General features: G+C 37.7%; 1 protein-coding gene across 3 annotated transcripts in view; it reads right to left on the reverse strand.

Annotated features, from left to right (window-relative positions):
- Window positions 1-25835, reverse strand: part of LOC114873098 (venom metalloproteinase 3) — a 40523-nt gene extending 14688 nt beyond the window's left edge. Inside the window, exons 1-3 of one of the 3 annotated variants that reach the window (XM_029181038.2) lie at window positions 25446-25835; window positions 23826-24151; window positions 561-658 (exon numbers count right to left, since the gene is read on the reverse strand). In XM_029181038.2, the coding sequence (XP_029036871.2) occupies window positions 561-620 (60 nt within the window). In that variant the 5' untranslated portion in view covers window positions 621-658; window positions 23826-24151; window positions 25446-25835. The remainder of the gene's footprint in view (window positions 1-560; window positions 659-23825; window positions 24152-25445) is intronic. The other 2 variants (XM_029181037.2, XM_029181040.2) reach the window with 2 other exon arrangements.
- Between the last annotated feature and the right edge of the window lie 1709 nt (window positions 25836-27544).

Below are 27544 nucleotides of genomic sequence, written 5' to 3' on the forward strand. Positions count from 1 at the left end.
ATCGCAATATCTGCTTTGTAACTTTAAATATTCTCACGCTAAAGTTTTCTATTCTCTTTTACGTTGTTTTCAAGATTAACTAGAAAAATACTGAAAATAATTTCCTCCTTCCTCGGTCATTTTTAAATGGCTGATACCTACTCCTAAAAATATACCGTAATTTCATATTCACGATCAGTCATCGAACACCTGCTCTTATGAATATTAAACATACAAAAAATTCAATTTTTTTTTTTACCGAAATATCAAACGCCGCTATAATATCGTTGTAAAAGTTTAGATCGTATCTTTCCTGTTGTCCACGTAATAATATCATCCTTTTGCCGGTAAAGTAAGTAACGTTAACAGCGGAAGTCCTAATGTTTACGGCAGCGTGAATTTACCTCGTAATAAGCGGTCAATTAACGATTAATTGGTCGTCTGATTCCGCGTGTGTCCAGTCATTTCGAGTCAACGCCACGTATGTATGTACAACGATCACGTTACTCGGCTACTTTATTTTTAAGGAAGTTTATTTTTGTCCTTGCTGCTTCTGATCGCGCTTCTTGATGGGATCTTACCTTGTGGCATCGTACGAGAGGTAGAATGGCCATGCACAGAAGGACAAGGGCACGAATCATTTTGCGTGAAAATATTCCTGATGGGCTGCGTCACATCGCTGAAACATCAAAGAAAGAAGAAAAAATTAATATCAATTATCAAATTCAACGCTGTAATTTAGTGTACACTCGTGATCCAATCAAGCTTTCCTAGAGAAAATCCTGGTCTCTGCATCCCAATCATTCCTATAGCTGACCCAAAGAATTGATGATTCCATGGATAAGAAAACCATAAATTAAGTAATTACGAATTATCCGTGGATACGAAAAAGGTATCCAAGGATTAACAAGTTTAATCGATGTTTGTTGCAGGTCTTTAAAATATAAAAATCATTAACATGTAAAGTTGTAGGAAATTGGTCATGAATTAATGAATACATAAACTGTTAAATTACCACACACTTGTGAAGGAATGTGGTAGTGATGGTTGTAAATCATCGAACAACAAAAGTTGCTTTTACGAAAAATGATTGACAAGGTTTCGTAATAATGAGACATGAAAAATAACAAAAGGATGAGGATTAAACAATACTAAACATGTATTATTGTTAATTGCAAGCTACTTTGTTAAACTGTTAGAAATTGATGTGGTGAAAACACTTCTTGAAAAAAAAAGGAGAGCAACTTGGAGCTCAATTAAGGAAAATGTACCGGTAACTAGCATCCAAATTTAAACTTTCCCTTAAAAGTAAATTAATTAAACAGGGCGTGTTACGCAATTGGGCAGGGCTATATGTATCTTGAGTTTTACACATAAAACGATAAAACTTTTCAACGGACTTAGCAAGTTTAATTAAATTTAAGAAATACTCAATCTGAACTATTTCGTAAATTTAATTTCTATCCTTTATAATCAAGTTCCTACCTAAGAAATATCCTAATTAACAAAAAGGTAGAGTACAGTAGTGAATATGGTTTAACGAAACATTGTTGTTAACGAGGTGGTTGACCGAGCTGGAACAATTAGCTCGTTGGCCAGAAACTGATATCTCTAATGTTGGAAATGTAATTACACGAAGTCATGAGCTGAAGAAATCCAACGGGTTACATAATTTGCACCGTGGTTGGTGTGCAACACACCACAAAAAAAAAGAAGAAAAAAAAAGACAAAGAAGAACATTCCATGAAACTAACCTGCACCATGAATTCGTGCATGCTTGGTACTAGGGTTGACGGAGAGGAAACAACGAAGAGGATGTGTCGAACGCGGACAACTGGCCAGGACAGGCGACGATCCCGGAAGGAAAGTTGAATCGCATCGAATTAACGCCCACGTCTCGCGTCAAAACGAAAACTTTCGAGCGTTGCATCGTTAAAACGGCTAAACCGCTCGAAAACGAAAGGAACTTGCAATTGTCAATGTCACATATCGACAGGAAAAATGACGATCATTTTGGAGGGCGCAACAAGTACCGCATGGAATATTGTCCCTCAATCAATCAAATAATATTAATGACATTGCTTTCAAACAAGTAATTCTCCAAGAGAAAGAAACCTATTTTGCTATAGTAATTAAACGTTGGTTATATTTTACAAGAAATGAACAGTGCACTTATGTTAAGATATCGTAAAATATCGAAACTATATCGGTACACATATGGAAAATACGTGGTTGTAAATTAAAATTCCACCATGAATTAATTAATGGGCTCTCGTATCTGGTCGTTTTCTTTGCTACTCGTGCTGAAGAAAAATTGCTTCACTTGCTTGCCGGGTCATTACAATAACCGGAAATTCCATTTACATTGAATCGTACAAGCTACATATGTATGTATGTATGTGGTTGAAAACCTTTCTTGACATTCCAAAAGCACAATTCTGCTTACCAATTACCGAATGTCTACCCGTACGATAATCCTTTTAATATTATTAATTAATTTTATCAAGTTAGCATAACGAGGCGAAATTCTAAAAAATATTTTATCCTTTTAAATTATATCAAAATATAATAATGATGAAAAGACGAGGTGTAGGTACATTCTAATGTTAAGGGAACGATAATGATGAATGATGGTCTGTTTACTGGTATTCAACTTTCTATTTGCTCTCGGTAGTCTTGCTCTCGCGACTGTTGCATAACATCCAAGGAGAAACGATTGTTACTTACTGTCCCGTTCATTTCAGTGACTTAAATTGCAATCTATCGGACTTTTCTTTTCTATATGAACTCGCGTTTCGTATAACTGGTCGAATGTCAATTAATATACTGTAAAAATATGAATGGAAAGGTAGGGTTTTGATTCTATCGTTTTTGCTAACTCATTACTTAACTTTAAGCAGAGAGAAAGTAATGTTATTTTCAGTGTCAGGAAATAGGAGAACATTGAATTTATTCTCCAAGCTGGAAATATAAGAAATAGAAAAACAAAATTGAATTAAAATTGTTAAAAAATTTCCAAAACTCGTTGATATCACTTTAACAGGTTACAACGTGAAAAACAGTAGAACGTGGGCTCGTCAAAAATGAAAGATTCGATCGTTTTAATCGACAAACGAGTTTCTTTCGTCAATGACATCGATTCTCATCACAAACGACCCACTTTCTGCGCGATTTTCGCCCTCGATCACTTTTACCGTTCCAGATTCACGAACCAGTTCACTACACCCCATGGATATCCCTGTTTTCGTATGGAAGTGAAAATTAGTAAATCGTATGGGGAGAAATCCATGGGAAGTGACAAAAGTAAAGCGACCATTGTTCTAATAGGAAGCAAGGTTTCCATACAGAGTAATAAGTTCGACCTTCACAAAACAAAGCTCTCTTTCACTCGTATGTATTTATGTATAATAGTACCGTGTGACTGAAATTTACAATACCTTGCAAAAGTCAATTCATCTTTGTAGATTAGGAATCTGTACAACATTTTATAAATTTCTGGATATTTTCATGTATGAATTATTTGTTTTCCAAAAAATTTAGATTGAAGTTTAAAAAATTAAAAAATTCACACAAGGTGGACAAAGTATTTTTACTTTGAAGTCTGAAATGAAATTAAATCATTTCTTTTTTAATTTTCTAAATTAAAAAAAGTGATATATTTTCAATATTTTTCAACTAGTGGGTCGCCCTTTTAATTTTTTATTTTTATATTATATGTTGAGGGACCAACATATCATTATAATAATAGGTAAATTATACCGAATGATAATTTTCGAATTTCTATTCTCATCACGTACAAAGTACAGGTCATGCAAAATTTCAATCACGTAACAAAATTGTCTCGTTGCAAAGATCGAACATCAGAATGTCACGTGTAAGAATTCGGTGACAATTCGCGTCTCAAAGCATCGTGATCATTAAGCCACGCCTAGATCGATAAATATCGTGGTCTTTCAACGTATGCATATCAGACAAACTCCAAGAAAGGAAATAAAAAAATGAAACGAAGAAGCTGTTCTTTTGCAAACGCTGTGAATTCGAAATACGTGAGACCGATTCTCATAGGCCTCGAAACACATCCACGATCTAATTAACATAAATGCTGTTCGATGAATTTCAATTCTTCTACTTTCATGGTCAATCGAACAACGAATTAAAATGGAACGTCTTTATTGCTGGCAACAGGAGATTCCTAAAGAATCATTTGAAACCGCAGAAGATTCTGACGCAATTTATGGTAAAACAAAAAAAAAAAAAAAAAAAGAAAGAAAGAAAGAAAGAAAAAAAATCTGAATTTGACTATTAACATATTTTGTGAAAAAAATTACATTCGACGAATATATAAAATTTAGATACCTGTACAATTTTCCGGCAAGGGGGTGTAGATTCACCCCCTGAAGCCATGACAATTAATTTTTTTACACCCTGTACATTGGCATAACTTGAATCAGGTCCCTCAGAAATGTAGAAATTTGATAATTTTCGAAATCTCAAGTTTTGAAATTCTAAAATTTTGAATTCTTAACATTCCCTCAATCAAGTGAGTTACTTTCATAAGCATCTTTTTAGAAACTTCTTTTTTTTAACAGAAAGAAAAACACGTTTCTTTCATTTACCGTCATTATACATCGTAACGCTAATTACATATTGTAAATGCCGGCAGCTACATAGTTACCATGTCTTCGAAGATGAACCGAAGTAAAGGGCAACGAGTTCCATCCTCTCTTTTTAATCACCAAGTGAGAAAGAGACGGATCGAAGCAAGTCGATTGCGAAAAGTAATCTCTCGTCTCGTGTATCAAACTCTATCCGAGTATAGTTAGCAATGAATTAAAGATCATTACGCCATGTATAAAGCGTCGGTTTACTTTCTTTTCGTCTTAAATAAGATTCAATAGCAGGAAGCGATGGAAAGTGATTGCGTCGAAACGTTAAGGCGATTAGCTATTTAGAAGTTTGTCGAAAAAATGATTCGGTGAAATTTTATCGCGAATTACGCTAGCTTTCCTGAATAAAATAATCATTGTAGAAAACTTCCAAACTCATTTTTCTATTATAAATAATTAGTACAGCTATGAAAATGAAATTTCTTTCTGTTAGAAGTATGGATTGCAGACTTGTCCGCCAGGAAGGAGCAAAAAGACTGAATCAAGTAAAACCGATTGCTCGTGTACAGCTCGTCTGATCACTTTCCTCGCAGTCTGATTGCTCGTGTCTAGAAGGAAGTAACGAGAAACCGTTCCTTCCGGTTAGAAGTTCGATCGAGACGAATCGACCGACGACAAGAGAGATCGTGACTGCGGCTACGATTTTCTCTTATCGTTAATGTCACTGTACCTTGCAATTAAATCGCTTTTTCAGCAGGCCATTGATAAATGAATCATTTACATATTTTCTGTTTATTCAGCTGGACAAATGTTGTCGTTTAATTTGTCGTTTAAGAGAAATGTTTGAGAAACGATTATTTTACATACCTATATGATGTTTGCGTTTTAAAACGTTCAAGCTTTTTATTATTTTAATTACTTAAACGTAAATTTTGCACGGTTCTCGTATGCAAGTTACTTGGAACAAGGTGATATGGTTCATACGGTGTTAACGTACTCGACTTTCTCTCACTTGTCAGCCCAGACGCGGTCACGACAATCGTTTAGAATCCCATGGTCATCCTCGAGGACAGTGGCATAGGTGATATTCTCTTTCTGGTATCTATTGATACGCATGAGTGTTTCGCTTTCAATACGTTCGAGTACAGTATCGGGGTCAATTAATTTCTACTGTGTATGTATTTGCTGCTAAGTGCTTTTGCTCGTTAAGTAAAAAAAAAGAAGAGCGAACAATGTAGAAGGAACAACAACTTTGCGTGGGCGTGGAAAATGTTCTGGATGACCTCTGCTTCTCAGAGTTTTTTTTCTTTTTTTTTTCTTTTTTTTTCGAAAATGGTTCCACCTTGTTGCACTCGGTTAGCGATGTTGGAAAAGGATTAAGAGACGATTAAACCATGAAATAAACTACTGTATAATAAGTGGAGTAATTGCGATCCTTCTAGGGTTGGCCAGGATTTAGAACTAAAAAATTTTGAAATGGTACCTTATGAAAACGAAATTTTCCATCGATTTTCAATCTTAAGAATTACTCGTCCCTCGTCTTCATTCTGTTTCAGGGACACGATGAAAATCATACGTACGTGCGTGATTAACGCGATCATGGGAATTTCATTACCTTGGTACGTTTTTCTGGGTCGTCTCAAGCGATGGCCGTGCCTCAAGGAGGCCGGAAATCATTTTTATTGAAACCTCAAGCAGCCGTCATTATCTCGATAATCCGTGACTTTGACAAGCTGAATGATATTGGGTGTCTATTTATAAAGAATTCCACGAACGTGCAGATGAATATTTTATAGGATATCGTTGATCAGATTCTAATTAAAATGATCAGATTGCGATTAAATGAAAATATCAAATTCTAATTGAAAGAGGCAGTACATTCATCGAGAACTTTTAGAATGGTAATAGAATTTTAATGAATGTTTACTTTATCAAGTGACATAATTTAAACGTGTATTTTTAGATGAAGAAAAATTCTGCCATTGAAGTGTCATTTCTAACATCGAAGCTTACGAGTTCCGTGTATTTATAGTTGAGTGATTTTTAATTTTTACCTCCCTTCGCGTATGCTAATTAGATAGTCGCACAATTCGTACAAATCAATTCCAATATTAATCTGCTTTGTCTATTTATTTGTTTTACGCTGGTAATGGTTATAAATAAATTTCAGGGACATTATGTTAGATCCGAACCCGCGTATTCAAACAATGAAACGGGTTTCTACGATTTTATGCCCGCAAACACTTTCACTTTTAAACCACCAATTTATTGGCACAGAAACATATAATATAAAGTCCTCGTGAGCCGATAATAAAATTTATCTACAAAACATTTTGTACTCGAGCTATACTTGCTTTCTCTTATTTTTCAGGCCTCTCATTAAAAGAAGAACTCTTATTAACATAGGTATGACTCCTCTATTTTCGTTAACTCTTTCTCAAAACAAATCGCTTTTTTTCTCTATTTGCCCAATTCGTTGGCACTTTTAGTTTCGACCCACTGTGTATTTTCCCAGTGAAGACATTGTTATTTTCTTTTATCGTTTTCGGCGATTGACTGTGAAAGATGTTCGTTAATACGCATGATGAAAATATAGAATAATTTTAAAAAAATTTTTCAGAATATTTGCCAGAAGCTCTTAAAATAATAATATGAAAAAAAATTTCGTTTCGAATAGTGTAATAAAAATAATCTTCCGTTTCATCAAATTCCGTTTCATCTAATCGTAAGAAGAAATAAATTTCGTAACACGCAGATTGTCAATTTCATGTGTCTAATTAGACATTAGATAAATCAACGTTTCTAATCGTAAGAGGAAAGAGAATAATAATCTGTTCAGAGAAAGCAACGATATTCAGGAGGTTGTTAAACCCATTCGGATTTTAATGTGCGTCATTTTATAGCGTCATTTAAACAGTCGCGTCGAACAAAAGGACGTCAAGTGTCTAATGACGGTCACGATTTATAATTTATGACGATTAGGAAACGTCGATGGATATTTATTTATTTATCGGTTTCGAAGACGAGGCAGACAGACTGTCTGCCACTTGCAATGAATAATCGTTCTTCTTCCTCACCTGTCCTGTTACTTTTTTTTTCCCATAGCTGTACGGTTTTATGGAAAAATACCGATTGTGAAATATCGTGCTCCTGATAATACCAGTTAGACTGCAATCGGTTCTCTACCGGTTAAAAATAACGGTGACAGTGTGCGGTGCTACGTGAGCCGAAAAACGCTTCATATAAAAAAATTATGTAAAGTATCAAGGACTGGTGACTGACTAACGTAAGGTACCAATGAAACAGTGGATGCACACGCGAACGAGACACCCGTCGAACTGGAATAAATTAATAATGCTCCTCCACCGCGCCGCGCGGCGCCACGCCGCGCCGTGGCAACGTGTTTTTGTGAACATGGAAAGTTGATTTCTTTCGTTCCGATAACCATCAACTTAGAGAACTTCTTCGGAGAAGTGATTCGTTAAAACGGCAAGAAACGTTTAAAAAAACTTCTGATGCTTTAATTTAATTTCATCATTTTTACTTGTGTAGTTATTAATCCGCAAAATTAAATTAAAAATTGTTATTCTTTTAGATAAAATCTGCTTCTAACGAGAGATAAAAGTTTCTTCTAAATGTATAGTAAAATATTTCATGTAAACACACATATAGGTATTTCCTGTGGCATAATGAAGGACATTGATGGAGAAGCATTTGAATATTCCAACAAACCATCAAGGTTTCTTATGGTGTAACCTCTTTGGGATACAAATCATCATTTGTTTATCGCATCCTACTTTTCAGTACAAGCAAGCTTTACTTAAAATACATATATTACTGCTAACATCATTACACAAGAATATCTGCTCTGTGTATTAATCATGAACCCAACGAAATCTAATTTATATTCCTATTATTTGAAATTTCGTGCCGCATAGTTGCGCGTTTTGCCGGGTTCTTTGAATGTATGAAATCGACGAAATATTCGAATTTTTAAACTTTGTACCAGTCCAATCGCTCGTTCTTGCGACAACCCGCTTACAACTTCCGCGATTTGGTACCGCATTAATAAGTACCATTTCTTGTGTTACCAAAGTTGATATTTATCTCGGTTGCACGACAGTATCGATCGTAGAATCGACGCTTGTATCGAACATTGCCGCGTTGTTAGATATCACCGACAGTTTATAGGTAATACACGTTTGTCTTTTTCGAAAGAATTTGATTTCTTTTCTTTATCACGAATCTTTTTCATCGAACTCTACGAGTATTATTAAATTGCCTTGAACGAGTATTGATGTGTATTTGAACTATTTTAGTTTTATTCTATAATAAATAGTTCCTTCGAAAGCTTATTTCATTGTTCCTGGAACTTCTTAATTTGAATATACATATAATACTCCCTTGTTTGCATATCGTTCAGAGAATCATACGTAGTGAGAAAAAAAGGAAGTGATACTACTGTTGAAATTTTTTTTTTGGAAATGACGAAAATAATGTGTCAAAATATTAAATGAATTCATGATTGATCGTACAGTTGGTTTTACTACGTTGTTTTATAATTAATTATCGTCATAAATCACGATGTATTGTACAACCAACAAAAAAAAAAAAAAAAAAAAAAAAAAAAAGAAAAAAAGAAAAAAAGAAAAGAAAAAAAATATAAAAAAAGATACTAAAATTACCTAAAAACTAGTTGTCCAATAACACGAGTTTCCATTACAACCTGTCCGATGTTGATTATGGAAATAAATGACAAAGAACTCTTCCAATCGTTTTGCACAAATTATTCAAAGTCGTAAAAAAATTGATATTTTAATAAGGCTGGATGAATTTGGAATTGAACCAAACACGTTTTTAATCGATTCGAAAACGAGAAAAAAGGAATCTCAATCTACTAACATTATTTAATATGTATATGTATATCATTTCAATCTTCACGCGATCGGTATAATTAATGCCCATTTAATGATAGATATTACACGAAAAATCAATTTACGAGTTCAATTCTTATCAATTGCAAATAAGGTATCATTTTATTGGATCGTTTAGTGAACGGCCACTTGAAGTTATCGCAACCGTCGCGTCCGATATGCACCGATTATGAATAGCATAAATTGAACGTAAAGCAAGACGTGACAGTAGAATGGAGAATGTCTTGGGATACTATCCCAGTTACCGCGTAACCTTTAAATTATGACTAGAACTGTTGCATGTCTAGCGTAGCTCGCATGTTTGGCCAACCGATATTTAAACAACGCGCCCCGGAAGTAGAACCATAAGATTCGTAACTTTAGCAACGTGATCATTCTTATTTACCTTCGTTTCAGATTTCCATACATTCCTTTTTTTCTTTTTACACGATTTGGATGATTGGACACGATTTTGATGATTTAGATGATATTAAACAAACACTGATGTTTGTCCAAAGAACAGAAATCGTCGCGTCGCGGCGTGCGTCGAGGCGTCGCGGCGTCGGTCAGACGAAGAAACAGGATTAGCGTGTTTCTTGCAACGATTTCAATGGTAACTCGTGTATCGATAAAGCTTATGCAACCGTTGTTTCTTGCATCGACATGAAATCAGATCGGCTAAAAATTTCGCAACTCTCAGCTGTTTTTATCACTACGGAGGATGCACGTGCATTTTGTAGTCAATCTCTCACCCTACGGCTCTGAAGTTTACCCGTTTGAACGTAATTTTATCCTAGCAACCGAATAACGCCAATTTAGATGAAGCGTAATTTTACCCCATCGACTGAACGACGCAAATCTGGATGAAACGTAATTTTACCCTAGCGACTGACGATAATGTTAAGGCAACATCAAGGCTAGCCCTTGAAATGTCGTCCAACGAAATATGAAGACATCGATTCATGAAGAGTCATCGAGTTGAGAAAAAAAAGAAGATTCGTAACGCGGAATACCATCGACGTGAAAGGATAATGCGGGAGGCATGTCGCGGGTAAGTGACCTTTTAGACGATAATCGGAAACGAGGAAAGATAATTCGATTGCGTAAAGGAGATGACACCGGTTGATCGTCACTTCAGACGTACAAGTAGAGACTGCACACCCGCAACCTCGTCTCGTTATGCAACAAGTAACGATGCAAAAATCACTGATGCGGGACCTATCTACGCAAGGACATTCTCAGAGACCAAGTTTTCAGCTGTTGTGTTTCAGCATCAACGTTTGTGCAATGTTAAAGACCTCGACAATGGGGACAGATATGTCTACTCGGTGCAATAATTATTTCATATCCATCGTGTTAAGCCTGTCTATGGATCGCGTTCGAGCCAACAATTATATTGTTTCGCGATACGATACGATTTAGATAAAGCTTTCAGAGCGTTGTTCCTTTCACCGACGCGACGCGACGCGACGCGACGCGACGGTTGCCTCGAGATACACGGTCAATGCATTCATACGTAAGTACTTGTATCCTGGAAACGAATCCTCGAATTATTAATGTATGTATCTTGTGACTCGAGGAATTTATTAATTAAGGTATTATACTTTCGCTTAATTAGTGCTTTTTGTTTATGCCCCTCCTGTACTAGTACAGGAGGTACAGGCACTTTGATTATCACAATGAAAACAGATATTGTATATCTACTATAGTAAAACACATTGAAATATTTTCTCCCTTCTGCCATTAATTATGTAATTATCTAAAATTTCTTAAGATTCATACTATTAATAAACAGAGTATTCCAAAAGTCTTTTGTTCTGTTTGTATTCATTAAAATGTTTTATAGAAATAAGTGGTCATCGTGGTGACTGACCTCGAACCTTTCGTGTTGCGAGTGTCTTTTGTGTTGCGATTTCTGAAAAGACTGCGACTTGACGTTTGCGATGCCTCGGACCATCATTTTCTGTGGCTCTCTTGCGATGCTTCAACCTTGACCTGTATCGAACTAGACCGAACTTTAAGTAGGTTTTTATGCACATGTCGCAATGTTGTCCCCAACGCCAATTTCACTTCGACCGTGACTCGAGTCGGAAAGCGGTGTCGTCTGACAAATCACCTGTCATCGATCGTTCAAATGATCCAGACGGTTTGCTAAATATTACGGATACACAAGTTTACCAATTTATGTCTCATTGGCGATTAAAGACACTGTATCTCATTGTCAGAAATGAAAAGTTTCTTTAAAAATTATTTTAACACAAATATATAAATAATCCTCGTAGAAAAGGTGCTGAATTACAATAATACCGAACAAATGTTATTAATCCTATCTTAATCTTGCGTAAATTAAAAACGAAAGAAAATGCATTTCGAAATGTTTAATAATGTTTCAACCGGACGTACGAAGCGCGTGCAGTGTTGAATTAGCATGAAAACAGCATTGTGACAGTGTTCTTACTATAACTGCCGATCTGATGGTAACTTACAATCAAATTAGAATTGTGAAATGCACCTATCTATAAGACGGCTTTCTGTAAGTAAGTTTCTTTTAGTTTGCTGTCCAAGAGAGACAATACGAATGCAAATGATGACATTCTTGATTATAATGGGAGAATGTAATGTCTGCCTACAATTACCTGTTTCGAACTTACTTACATCTACTCTTTAGTAGAAAACCATACAGTAGTTTACACTGTTATCTTTCCCATAAGCAGCAAATAGGATGTCATATCCGCACTTTTGATAAGAAATAAGTTGACCACAAAATGCGATTGCAATTTTTTGTAGTATCGTTCATCGGGGATCATACTACGTGGTAGCATACCTACTAACATATGTATAATATTAAATTATACCTTAATCATCCTAAAAAAAATCGCTACATCTTCCATTTTCGAATACCTTACTGTATTTTTTGTCCAATTACAAATACCTGAATAATCGGTCCCAAAACGAATAGGGAGTAGAGTGATTTTCAACCTTGACCCGTATTCAGTCGGCGTAAACCCAGGATCCACGGTGAATCGAGCAAGTTCGAAACCGAAGGAGCGTGAAAACGGCTTTATCTTATTGTTAGCAGGGTACCTACACATACATACATATACGGGCTGCGGGTATCGCAGCAGTATGTACTACCTATAACCTGCTTGTTCGTGGCCGACGCGACGTTCTGCCGCGTGGAACGTGAAATGAAACGAAATGAAGGACGTGTTCCGCCGCCGAATTGTGTCGAGGATCCAAGATGGATATCAGATGTCGGCCCCGGTAACGCGAACTAAAACGTGAGCTTACCACGGTATGCACCGAAAATTCCGGTGGATAATGTCCATCGCGACAACAGGAACATATTATATTGTATGATAAATTCAAAAACTGTCTGACGCACTTCCGTGAACCGGTCAGAGGTTCTTACCTGCTGATATCGTTGGCCACGATAGAAATAGACGTGCCTAGTATGATACATTAGATTTTAGAAATTTATTTATCTATCTTTGAAGAGTCACTGGGAATAATATAGAGACCTATTTGAGCCTGGATTTCTCCAATAAAAAATGATTGAAATAAGTAAAAAAAAAAATTTTTTTTATTACCACAGATGGATACTTATAATAAAGGACTAATAAGCCACTGATAATATCTTGATTAATGATTAATAGGTGAAAGACACGGGATAATATCCAAACATATAGTATTATGAACGTTTCATAGTAAACGTTTAATAATAAAACAACGATGTGCCAAGAATATCGACCAATATTTATCTGCTTATTCGTTCGGATGAATATTTCCACGAACGAGATAAAAGCAACGGAAATTGAATCTTTCTCGAACAGAGAGTCAACGTTAGACAGAAAACACGTTTTGCAAACGTTTTTCAGGGCCTTGAAGAGGAGGAGGAGGAGGAGGAGGGGGAGGAATAAATTGTTTACGGATTCTTCGGTTGAACATGGTTTGATCGAGAACTGCAGAATGTAAATGTGGAACTTCTGGTCAAGGATAGCGGTTATAAAAGTAACAGTCGTAAGTACCACCTCGTAAGTTGCAAGCTGCAACTCGTCTGTCATTATAACAGTAACTATTAGCCTTAATGGTGGCCAGGTTACACCGTACAAATAACTGTTTCACAAAACTCCGTAAGATCTTTTTTTTCAACTATTAGACTCGACCAGGTAATTTCGTTGAAAAAAATTCACGAATTGTTCTATGTTTACGTAACTAGAAATCGAAGAAATCATGAAATTACCGCGAAGAGAGTGCACCATGAATAAACGAACACTGAATTACGTATTTCGATCCTCGATGAATTAATTAGCATGCTGCTAATTGCCCTCTGTCTTCTTGGCAAGGTCTGCACACGCGGTGACAGATCACTTAACGAACCGATTCTAACAAAGTGTGACACTTTAAGTGTGTTCGTGAATCAACTTTGTTATTCTCTTCGTCGTTACCGGTATTGTTATGAACAAATTGTTCGAAGAAGTTATTATGCAATCGTATTGTCCAAGTACTTCATGCTTCATAGTACTATATGTGCGCTGCGACAGCTTTTTTTTAGGATCTCATTACACTGCAATCGTGTACGTGTTAATTGTTTTAATTGCAAGGTGTATCGAAAAAGAATTTGTCAATTGTGAATTCGATGAACCAATGAACGAATCCAGGTTTCGAGTACAACAGTCTCTGTTGAGACACAATGATAATAATCAAATCCTAAAGGCGATTATTATAACTTCTGACAATTTAGAAGTTGTTAATTAATATTGTTTAAATAATATTGAATCAAATTAGGTTGAGCTGAAATTTTACTCATGATAACCTTTAAGGGTTAAAAAAAAAGTGGGGAGGTTCAGAGCAATTACCCTCGCCTATTAAAATTTCAGGAATCATTATGATTATTCTACTCCAGAATTAAATAATAATTTAAATCTACTTATCTCCATGTATCAGGCTCACGTTGCAGAGAAAACGTTCAATGATCTCAGCCAGAATTGATCCTAATCTTTGGTTCCCACGATCGCGATAAGTATCCGATATCTCGATACAAGTGAACGAGCATTTCTAAGTATCATTCCGGAAACAGTTTGTTCAACATATGATATATCCATCAATTACGCGTGTTGCAATTAAAGTAAGGCATTGGAACGCAATAAATCGTCCACCCGGAAGTGGTGGTGCGCTTTTGGGTTAGATTAAGCAACGCGATCGTAGCAAATCGAATTCCCAAGTCGATTCGGTTCACCAGCGTTTATTTGCCGGAGCTTTGTGTCAAATTTCAAAAGCAATTTCCGCCTGACTAAATGATGCCGTTTTTTTCGCATCGAAACGATCCGCGCTCTTTCACTCGAGATCGTTGGATACGCTCTCTCGAGCAACCGATGACAAGCGTTTGCTGCAAGCGTGAACCGCGTCGTCTCAAGGTTTTGTCGAAATGACGATACTTGAACACATTGAACTGTGCAAACGATCATTGGGAATGAAAAAAAGAAATCACGCGTTCAATGAGAGTGTTCAAGGAATACGTCCGAAGGATAACCGAGTCCAGGTGTGAGTGGGCGATACCAAGTTTATTTATGATGGAACTGAGAAACATATGAATGAAGAGTGTTTAGAATCAAATGAAGGACTATGTGATATTATTTTATAAAATCGATTAAAATCGGTAATTGGGGGAGTATTCGGAAAATAGTCCCCAAGTTGTCTAGAAAACGCCAAGTGAGACGCGAATGGCGTGCAGAAGGCTTCTTACCACAGAGATTGCAGTCTCTGAGCTGCGTGTCAAGGTTACTCACATTTTCCGACACTGATCGTGAATATTTAAAAGGTGTACCTACTCTAGTCGTTACGACCCGACGCGACATTCGCACGATTGATTGGTATTCGACTTTCGAGTGCTAAACTGCCGCTCGTCGATCACGCGGGAAAAACGCGTCGATTTCTTTTTTTTACATTAATTGTTAACAGCTAATAAAGGTGAATTCCAATTAGCAATCAATAATTATATTTAAAATGAGAAATTTTCGATTATAATATCAAGATTGCAATAGAGAATAGAGAATATGAACTCGATGTAGCAGCATGACAAAAGATAACATCAGTCGAATGATAATATTTATTCTGAGCTACGTGGATGTTGAAGAATGTTTTTTTCCTTCATTGGCAGTCACATTGAAAACAATTCTTCGTATGAAAAATTTACCGCGAATCGTTACACGTTTCCTCCATCTTTCAGATACTTAGTTGCACTTTGAGACGTGATTAATATGGACGATACGATCACAGCACGGTTAATGTTAAACAGCGTCAAAAAAATATTTGAACGAACCGCAAGTGATTCGTCAATGTAAATCCAGTCTGACGGAGACTTATCAAAATTCTCTGGATGTGGACTAACTGGACTGTGCGACCAAGATCCCAGTCGCTCCTGGAATTGTAAAAGTTCCTTCTCGAAACTATTTCGTTTCACAGAAACCAAAGAAATCACAGAAATGACAGAAATGTTTGAAAAGATTCTACCTAGAATTCTGAATCTCGCTTTCTATTTCTGCTGAAATTAGTGCCAGAGATTTAACGTTACTTAAGATGATTTATCTATTTTCGCTGAAAGAGCGTAACTAGAGGTAACAAATAGCCTGTGTCCTAATCCAGTATCCGCGCTCTACTTGTACCACTTTCCAACCGAACAGATTACATAGTAGCCGGGGCGTGATTAAGGACCAAAGATACAACTAATTCATTATACCGCACTAATTCATTTCTGCGTGTAACACTATAGAGGATATTAATCGTGTGGCACGCCAGCAATGGTTTTCCAACCGGGTACGAACAAGCTGGAGGCAGGGTATTCGTAGCTACCGAGAAACGAGAAACGAGAAGACGCGAGGAAAGAGAAAAATGTATTCTGGGTGCGCCTACCATTGTGCTGCCGGCACTGGGTTCTCGCATTCGATTACGCGAGACGAGCGGCTTGCTCGAGAGGCGAGCGAACGGCTGCACCACCGGGCAATACCATGGAATGGAATGGAATGGAATGGAACGGAACGGAACGGAATGGCAGGAGTGTTACAAAATATCAGCTTTCACCGTATCACCGAGCTACACTGTGCATAGACAGACAACGGGTACAGAGTGTTTCTCTGTCTCCTTCGTCCTCGACGTTTATTCCTTCTCATCAACATCATCATCCTTCAATCTGATGTTAATGACGTTTGATATACTTATCGAGTACATTTCTATTGTCATTCTAATGGATGCTAGCAATCTTTTTTTTCATGATAAGGATATCCCTGAGGATTAATGGATGCTAGCAATCTTTTTTGACGATGAGGGTATGTATCTCTGAGGATTCTTCGATACGCATTACCTATCCAGTGTAATCGAGGACGCACCCTCTTCATATGTCCTATTTTATCTATCCAACACAATCGATGACTCACCGTCTGCATCCTAGATCAGTTATCCGATTAAACTTTCATTATTCATCCGATACAATCAACGACGCACCGTATGCGTCATGTATAGAAATTTATATTAACAACTGGAAATTGTATATACCCAAACCGAGGTATTTGAAGTGAAAGTTTTGCGGTGAGCTACATGAGCATACACGTAGTTCATGCTCACATGTGCTACATATACGATCGGCCGTTGATTTTTCAGCAAGTTTGATACGGATCTACGGTGATCTAAGCTGACTCATGTACGGTAGTCAATCTATCGTGTAAATATTGCAAATGTAGTGATAACAGCAGCTGGTGCCTGGTTCGTATAGCGTATGCATAAACTATGATGTTTAACGATTCGTCTGTTTAATTAATAGACATGTTTAAGAGTTATGCTCACAATTAAACGATAGTATGAAGAGAAACTGTTAGAAAAATGTTCTATTCTAATCCTATGCAATTTTTAAATTTATATCGATGGTAAATGTTAAAAATCTTCAGCGTTCAAATGATAGACAATATCGATGGCAAATAGTCTTTCCATCGCTAAAACAGTAACAATGAATCTAATTCATCGAACCATCTCCAAATAAATTCAGAAACCCTGACAATAGTCGTGTCGAACAGAAGCATATACATACATACATACATACATACATACATACATACATCAAGTGAAATATTTTCCTATTGACAGGAGTCGTGACGACTATGTTTGTTCGACAGACAGCCTGATAGAGCTAATAAAGATAGCACAGTAGGTAACCTGTCACGGTTTCGGTTGGTGTGTTTCATCGAGAACCGATGGTATGTACGAAAACACCTGTAGAAGAGACGGAACGGGTTGCGTAAGAATGTCTCGGGGCACACGAAGGCTAGATTGGGAAAACGTTGATGGGTGTTCTGCTAATCAACCGCTAGCGGTGTACCACCGATCGCCAAGTAAATGATTCGTTAATGGGAATGCATTTACGTAAAAATCTACTCGGTTCCATTGGCCTGTCGTCAATTGCACGAGCCACTGGTTTCTGCGAGAAATTTGTACCGTCGCGTCGATCAACGATCAACGATCAACGATCCTGTAACAAGACGTGTGCTCCTTTGACCGCATTACGTAACGGGTGATCCGCGTTGTAGAATCTTGCGACATATTTAGGAAAGATCGTTACTCCAGACTGCGCGCATTTATTTCGCAGCAGGTTCGTTCGAGAAAATCTGGTGATAATCGGTCAATTATCAAGTTCTCGGTGACCAACTGACTGGGGAAGTTTATGCAAAGTATATGCAAAGCGACGAGTTGATAGTCAGCTGGAAAATTTCTGAATCGCGGTGGAAAACGCTGAATTCAAAGCACACCTGCTTTGCAAATTAAACTAATTATGCAAACTAAATTGCATCTAAATTAAACAGTGCTTTTAAGAAGTAACCTGCCGCTGTACATTCTTGCATTAAATCATTCTCTAAACAACGTTTGAATCGTAAAACAGTACATAATCAAATAATTGTAACGAACTGACAAGTCAAATGGAACGATTCGACGCGACGCGACGTTGACGAGTTCGACTTCCGCGAAGAAATTTCTAGCAAGGAATCGTTAATTCAAATAACCGAGACCCTGAAAAGGAGAGTCATTGATCGATAATAAAGCGAGTTGGATCGACGTTTGAGAACGATGGAAATTGAAAATTACAGCCGCTTCACGGCGCTCGGTTGGATCAGCTGTGCGCGGCCATCGTACGTTCAACGATTGCAAAAGTGAATCGGCGATTTCTTCAGCGTCGAAAGTTGTTTCCCGCGAGCTATAATCGCGACTCTCGCCATGTTTTATCAACGAAATCCCTTGAAAAGGTAGAAATGTACGGAAACTTGAAGATACGTTCAAATGTCACGGACAGCGACAATTTAATCGTCGTTAACGTCAATTTTCGTATCATCCTGCCCCGTGACCGTGGCAAATTTCATACCGATCTCTTGCTCTTCCGTGTTATTCAACCGAATGTTATTTACGTGAATCCCGTGATAAGAAAATTACTGAAACAGTAACAGAAGAAACTCTTATCCTTTAATTTATAACCCGAAAAATCAAAGATTCATTGAAAGAAAATTCTTTAGAAATTCTCTATTTACAGAATTCGTTGAAGAGGCACCACAGAAAGTTCCTCTATTGCGGTTTCCTTTCAACAAAGTTCACCCAACAAGTCGACGAATTTCAACTATCTTTCGTGTCCACATCTAGGACTAAAAGAGACGTAACGGTTCTCCAACGTGGCGCGATTAAAAATACGGTAAATCGACGGGTTTACGAGAAGTCACATGGATCCCACCACACAGATCCATCGATGGAAGGGAAAAAAAAATTTACTTTCAATCGCGTAGCATTGAGCTCTCCAGCTAGCTCTCACGTGGAAGTCCACGTGAACGTAGGTGGCTATAGTCGACCGCTCTAAAAGAACGATCCCGTGTGCAATTAACCCTTTCTCTACGGACGAGATAATACTGACAGTGGAGCAATAACTTCGATCACCTTAACACATTGTTCACCGGCTATTCTATGCAACAACCGACATCTGTCGTAAGCTATTACACTTTTTTTTCCATTTTATTACACAAACAGATTGTTCAGATAAGGGTTAAGTATTTTTTGTATAAAAAAATTGAACGTGTTAATTTTGAGAAAATGGCAATAAAAAGAGTACATATACATAACAGGGTGTGTCTATCATTTTTCCATTCACTTGTTCCTGAGGCCTAATGCTGTAACCGTGACCCGTTCGCAAAGTTCGTTTACCAAGCATAATAATCGCTTCCGTGGCAGTTTCGCGTTTCTCTTTTTTTTTTTTTTTCTTTTTTTACATACGGGCCGAACGAGCGATCGTAATCTGGCGAACGCAAGTATAACAACGCTGCTAACTTAATAAACCAGAGCTACCTGTTATATAAATGAATCGTCTGCTAAAAAGTTTGCTATACCTGTGGGAAAATGAGCGTTTCGAACGGTTCCAAGATCTGGCAATGCTTCGATAGCACGAGAAAATAATCGAGCACAACAATAATTGCAACTTTAATCACAAACGCGTGACTCGTTATGTAAATGAATAGGCGATAAAAAAAAAAAAAAAAAAAAAGATAGACAACGGAATTTCACAGGTTTACTTTCTAACGAGGGCAAAAAACAACTGGTCGATCGAATAAAAATATCGTCTTTGGACATCGATCGAATGCCACTTCCGACTCATTTTCCGGACCGGAGAAAGTTGTATTTCGACCGAATGGAAATGAAAAATTTGATGAAATATATGAAAACATTGTAAGAAATTTATTTAAAGTGTAATATAATTTGATGGTATCACTTTGCAACGAGGATATAATTATTATTTACTGTTAATTCAATGAAAATATAATACTTTCTTTAGGAATTATGATTGATGAATCGTTTGAAAAGCCTTCGAGAAAATCGCAAATCGCAAATCGCGATCGAAATAGAACTCATCGTCAGGCGCGTGAGAGTGAGCGAAACATTCGATATAATAGGACAAATTACGAGAAAATGAATTACTTCGTCGCTGTACGATGCAATTCCATGGTTTTACTTTCGAATGAAAGGAAAAAGAGCAGGTATGGATTCGCTGAAGACACTTTCTTCGAAAATGCTTACTCAATGACATTGAATAATTTAATTGTTCAAAAACAATGCTTCCGATGTGATAATGATTTGGAAATTAAATTGGAATTAGATAAACTTGATTTCTCGCGTTAAAAGAGGAAACCCCCACTGCTCCATCTTCCACTAGAATTTTTACTTTATTTAGAATATAAATGTCAATTTTTGAACCACGACTAATCAACCAAGGGGGTCCTGAAAGGTTCGACACCTTTCGACGAAAAAAATTCGGCAATGCTTAAAATCACGAGAAAACGTTCGAGCATGGCCTACTTCAACATGAAACTATTCATCGTGAATACTTATCGAAAGGTTGGTTTTCTCCGCTCGTGAAAGCGCCCTGTGACCTGGACAAAGAAGCTTCGACACAGATGAAATAATCGCTCCAACCATGCTTGGAATTTCCAATAAAATCAGTATGTATCAAGGAAAAAGCAACAGGAGACGGAAGGAAATCGGTGGTTTATATTTCCGCGCGCAATTAGCGCCGGCTACACGTGAAAGCGCGTGGAAATTAAATCGATCGTTCGTGCAAAGAAGCGGAAGTCGAAATATTTTCTGCGTGAAATTATTGCCACGCTACAGTTTGTTTGTAAACATGAAACTTGAACATTTAATGTTAGAATCAAACTCTGCAGACCTTTGTCTTCTTTTCAGATCGAAATAGAAATTGAAGGAAAATCTGTAGAATTTTAGACTTGTTGATTATACTAATTTGTCTCATTTAACTAACAGTAAGAACATAATTAGTCACGTTATGGTAACAATTAATTTCTTTACGAGTCATTACGCAGCTGACGATCGTTTTTCCTTCGACCAGCCTAATCGTTCGGACTCCTACGTGATGGGATATCTCTCTAAGGTAGACAGAAATCGAAAGCTCTTCCAAATACGAACGGTTAGGTTAATTAAAGCGTGCACGAGCTGATCTCACAAAGTGGACAGATGCAAAAGCATCGTGAACCATATAAAGCTGGTATGGATTATACAACCAGCCCTCTCGATTTGCCCCGTTACGGTGCGTGCATACGAGGCAGTCGCTATACATATACATAGTCGGGGAGATATTGAAAACGAGAGTCTCGATCTATCCGCGTGTTCGCTTGTTTCCTCCTCCGGCGAACGAGGAAAGTGTAACGGGCGAAGATTGTGTCAGAGAATAGAGAAATGAAAGTGGCCGGCTGTCAATGAGGTCCCGCGCGTTCGTGCACGAAGTCGACATTTAGCCGCAATTAAAACGAACCTACAGAACGAACGGCAACTGTTACGATCGTTTCAAACTTGCTTTCTATGGGTACTACTGTTCATCGTTCTCTTCTGTCTCTGACAATCAGATATATGTACATAGACAGAGGCGCGCGGGTGTAACTAATTAGGGTTGTTCCGGCATAGGGGCCTGGGATCTCCACTGGGAATTTTTCTGAAACGCCGATGGCCCCTTCGAATCCGCTTCTGCCCCTTTGTGAAATGAAATGAAAACAATATTTAACCTAGAATGCAGTATGGAAATGATCGTAAGAATAACGTAAAGATTTTCTAACGGGATCGTATTGGTATCAGCATAAAAGGATGCATAGCATAGCACGGCACGTGTGCACGTTTCTCTAGCTAGACAAGGGCAACACGCGTTACGTGTCAAAATTGTGTAATGTAGCAGCCTTTTGGTACGGTAAAAACATAATAAAATAAAAAGAAGTTTGAGTCATTAATTGTTACAAACGTAAAAAAAAAAAACTGACCTACTTTTAGTCTTTCTAGATTTGCGTTTAAAACTTCAAGCTTGATCCGAATACATACAGTTGAACGTTTAAAGAATCGTGTTCAGAGCTTGAAAATCAACGATTCCGATTTTTTTTGATTATCATCCTTGTCGTAAGTATATTTGAAATGCAAATCTTTAATATTTGAAAACTTTAATGTTACGTTAATTTTAATCACGATGGAATTAAAATAAGGAAAGGTGAAAATCACATTCATAATCGTTCCGGTAAGAAACGATGTTCAATTCCGATGCACTCTTTATGTATTCGCACACCAGAGTTACGTGTTTTGTTTCCTATAATATACCTACTTCCCGCTTACGAAATGGTCTCTAACAAAAAAAGAAAAAAAAGGGAAAAAATTAGATTTAATCGCACTTTCAACTTGGTGCTCGCGATACGATTCGTCGCGTACATAATTCGCATTTTCGAAACAAAAAGGATTAAGTATTCCAGGTGAACGATTGTTTGGTAAACACTTTCGTATCTACAGTAAACACCGATTGCCTTGCAAGCGCGTTTAAGTGTCTTTGACTGATTGTACAAAATCATGTACAAAGATATGTACCTGAGAATTTAATTCGGAACTTACGTTAAACTATTATAAATAAAATTCCTTAAATATTGTTATTCGAATTCAACATTAAAACAGAGCATATGACTGACAAATGAGAGGTCGTTCAATATTTATGTAAATGAACGTTTACATAATATAGAGTTACTAGATCCTTTTTGCTCCCTCTAATTACTTTACCGCGCTTTGCGGAAGTTGTTTGTTCGATGCAAAATCTTTTGCCTCCGCCAACTATGTAATCAATCGAACGCGTTCGCGTGAATAATCTCGTTCGGCAACGGTTAATTAAAAACAAAAGAAAACAGATAGGAACAACACGTTTAAAGTAAAAATACAACTATCATAATATCAATGAAGGAACAACGTTAAGCTAATAATTTGTACATATTTCTAACCGATTGGATAATCTTTCATTTTAAGTTCTTCCAAGCATGAAAGTAATTTTTCTATTCTTAGCCTTGAATAGCGTTGTCACTTTAACAACTTTCTACTGACTCAACGAAACATTTACTCGATAATGATGAAACACCGTTCTATGTAATTGTTAGAGCAATTAATAGAAATCATTTTTGCGATTTCAAGCTTCGATCCCATTTTAATGCTTTCTCACACGAGGTAGTTGAAACTGAAGTAAATAAACAAATAAATGATAAATAATGGCCGCTAATTTTCGGTGGACACCAAAAAGGGAACCAATGTTCCCAAAATACACCACCCTCGCGGGTGACAAGAGGCGCGAAATGCACCCTTAAACGCATGAAATTTGCCAAAATTTTCTAACAGATGATGGAGCCAAAATATATAAAATATTACTTTGCAGGTATCGAGAACCAGAAATAATCAGAATACGCTAAATTTTCTATAAATAGTCGGAAATAAAAGAAAAGCTTACGTCATTTATGGTCGACAGGACTGGAGCTGCGTCGATCGAGTAGACGATCTTCCACAGTCCTCATGTTTCCATTCTCGGTGTCATTACGACGTCGAAAGATTAAAAGGTTCACTTGTCACGCGCGTATTAATGAGGAAAATAAAAAAAAAAAAAAAAAAAATAAAAAAAAAGGATGGATAAGGTTTCTCACGAGGGTGAACTGGCTCGATCCTTCCTCCTTCGTTCAACGAACTCGTTCGAAGACCTTACTTCCGGCGTTCACCAACTTCCTGATCACTGCACATCAATACACACTGGCTCCTTCGCGCGTCTACACGTTTTCTCCGCTTTTCGAACGAAAAAATAAAAGAGAAAAAATACAGTCGAGTTTCAGAGAAATCGTCAGCAATTAATTTTTCAGACGGGAAAAGCTCTTTTTTTCCACGGTCCTGCCGGATACGCAAATTACAACAAAACCGTTTGCAGTTTGAAACCGGTCGAAAACCGGAGAGAAAAGCGTTTTGTGCGTGTAAAGCACGTTAAATTTGAATTTTTATGTTTTCTACAAAATTTCAAAATGATTGAATTCTTTTAGCTAGGACAATGGAACAAGACGACATACGTAACAAGCATCATACCATTGGTTGAAAATAAATTGGATCTGTTTGAAGGAGATACCTAGCATTTAATTAACTTATAATGAATGATCAGATAAATCTTCAATGCCAATCTGTTTCCTTTTACTCAAAACATAAATATGTAGTATACTAAACAATTGTTACCGTGAAGCATTATGCTACATTAACAGATTATTAACTTTTAGCCTTTGCTTTCGATCCATATATCATTTAATTAATTAGAGAACAAAAAATGTTTGTTTCATTTCCAGCGACAATGCGCGCAACATCGGACGTTTAGCAACGGCTGCGAAACAACCGCTTCCTCACGCTAAAAACCTCGTATCCCATAAAGCGTTCGCCTTTCGAACTGCCTAGCCTGTTATCCAAGCGAGAACGCTTGATATCCTCGAAACGAAACGCGAAATCGATTTCCAAGCGTATGGAAACGGACAGTCAAGCGGTTGTCCCAAAAGAAACGACAGGTGTGTTACTCTCTTCGCGATTCACGCAGAAACGCATCCTTTTCCTCCGGTTTTCCTCCGTTCTCCGTGAAACGATCACGTGCGGTATCTGGCACAAGTGCAATGTTCACCGTGCACTTTCGCTGTCGATTCAACACGAGCCAATTCCTCGAGAGTCGATCGAAAAGTATCCACACGAGGTATTTTATATGAGATAATTTTCAACCAGACAATTTCCTCGAGAAGGGTAAATAGGGTAACTTTAGCTTAAATAATTTTTTTATGGAACAACTACTTTAACAACGGTAACACGACAACTAAAACGAGTCCCCAGCCTGTGTCACGATAAGTTACAAGTTAGGAAAACAGACTGTTGTATTATACAAGGTGTCTCTGAAGAAGATTTATCTCCTCGAGGGAGCTGTCAATATAGTGTTGCTTATGTCTTCTGACCGCTGATGAAGACGTTCGTTTCTAAGGACGCACAGTGAATTAGAATTGCGGATACTTTTCGATCAACACTCGTACTACACTTCGACTCTCATCGTCAGTGTCCTTACGCGAATGGTATCCTTCGATCCTGAACCGACTAGATAGATACACACGAGCCAGCTTACACCTTCGTGTCGCCTCGAAAGTGACACCCGACGACGAATATAAAACTCAACTGGATCTCTCACGACGTATCCTCTCTCCTCGACGTACTTGCGTTAAACGAACTCGAATTCACGGGCATTTCTTTTTCCGTCAGCGGATACACCGTTGGTCCACGTTGGCGAGGATCGACGAGGAGGATCGAGCCGGCCGAGAGAGAGAGAAAGAGAGAGAGAGAGAATGAGAGAGAGCACAAGCGCGGATTGGAAATTTTAATGTGAATGCGCGAGCGGACTCGGTCTAACTGCGACCGACGATACACGTCGACGTCGGTGGCAAAAGCAAAAGGTGGGGAAACGACCCACAGCCAGAGAGACTGGGGACTACTACTTGCCACTACCGGCGATCAGTGATTGTTACACGGTTCCCGTACGTGCACCACCAAGAGAAGGTTGCCTGGCCTCCGATCGCTACGCTACAAAATCGGGAAAGTCGCCAATTCAGAAGGGGCTGTCCTTCTCGAACCCCCTAACCCCTTCTCTCACCGAATAGATTATATTCATTGTAATGTCAATATCTAAATAAAAAGTCACCAGAAGCCTTTTTCTTATGAATCATCCCTTCTAGAAGCTACTACAATACATAAGATTCCTTTCCTAATCTCCCTCCCTTATAGTGGATCCATATTCACTATAGCCCAAAGTTTCCTCCCCTTCTAATACCCAAAACCCTTCGTTTCTTCCTCAATGCTCAGGACACTGAACACTAATCAGAGACAGAACTCTCGTTCTTCAGGAAGAAAGAACTGTGGGAACAAGACTGCCGGACGGAAGTGATTCTACAGTTCGCGTGTCTCGTCTGTAAGTTTAGTCATGACCGGAGTAAGAGTTACAGTTATTGTAAGAAACCGAATTATGTAGAGGATAAAAATGGTATAGGGGGGTTGTTGGGTTATGCACGCGTCGAAGCGAAAAACAAAGAGCAGAGTAGAAGTAAGATGCCGGAGGCTCGCGATTAGAAGCTATCGTTTTCCGGTTTTCCGTTCGCAAACTACAATCCTTGCTTACCTGCTTGCTCTTTCGCCTACAGCACCGCGGCTCTCTTGCTTCGCGAGAGGGAAAGTATTTTATACCACGCTTGGCTTGGCAAGAGAAAGGGGACACGGTTCGCTCCTAATTTCTGTTTTAACTCGGTGAACCTATATATCGTGGCCGAGCGTGTAACTCAACGCCAACGTTCTCAAGAACCGTGTGTTTATCGTAGGTACTTTCAGCGGTATGCACGTTATTGTGCGAATTAATGAGAACATTGGTTCGTTTTAGCATTACAGGTCAGTTTTAAGTAGAAATACAGCCATACCGCGTTAACTTCTTCATGAGAAGTATGCACTTTGATATCGACAGAGTTTATAGATGCATAGAAGCATCTGATTTCAATAATTTCGTTCTTGATGATGCAATCCACTTTAAGTACTCTGACCTTACGAACAGCTCATAAATTGTCAACGAGATTTAAATCAGGTGAAAAATTGTTTTATCATTAACGATTAACGATAAGACCTTCAATTGGAACTAGCGATTTGGATCTCTTATAGAAATAACAACCATGAAACATTTGCCTCTGACGATGAGAATGTTTAACCACCTCCTCTAAATACTCTATTCGTAATTTTTCTATAAAGACTATAAAGTGATATTTAAAACTCAGCGAATTATTTCAGAATATTATAAAAAAAAAAAAAAAAGAAAAACAGTTGTTTACCTTCAGAATTAGAAGGTACATGCGTGGATAATAATAGAGCAGACAATTGAACGAGTCATAAACGTGATCATTGATATAATACACGTCGCGAGTAATTGCATTTAGCTAGTTTTCATCATCCTGTATTTGACGTTTACTATAATTGCTGCTTCCGAGCGTAAATGCAGATAGGACATAAAAACTAGGTAGCATTATTATCTTTTCATATCGTCTCGTAATTCCTTTGGCTACAACGAAAGCAAAAGGTAAGAAAGGACGCGATGGCGGCGAGCGCGATCAAGAGATAGAAAGACGAGGATACAGC

The sequence above is a fragment of the Osmia bicornis genome, chromosome 6, assembly GCF_907164935.1.
Source record: "Osmia bicornis bicornis chromosome 6, iOsmBic2.1, whole genome shotgun sequence".
Classification (NCBI taxonomy): Eukaryota; Metazoa; Arthropoda; class Insecta; order Hymenoptera; family Megachilidae; genus Osmia; species Osmia bicornis.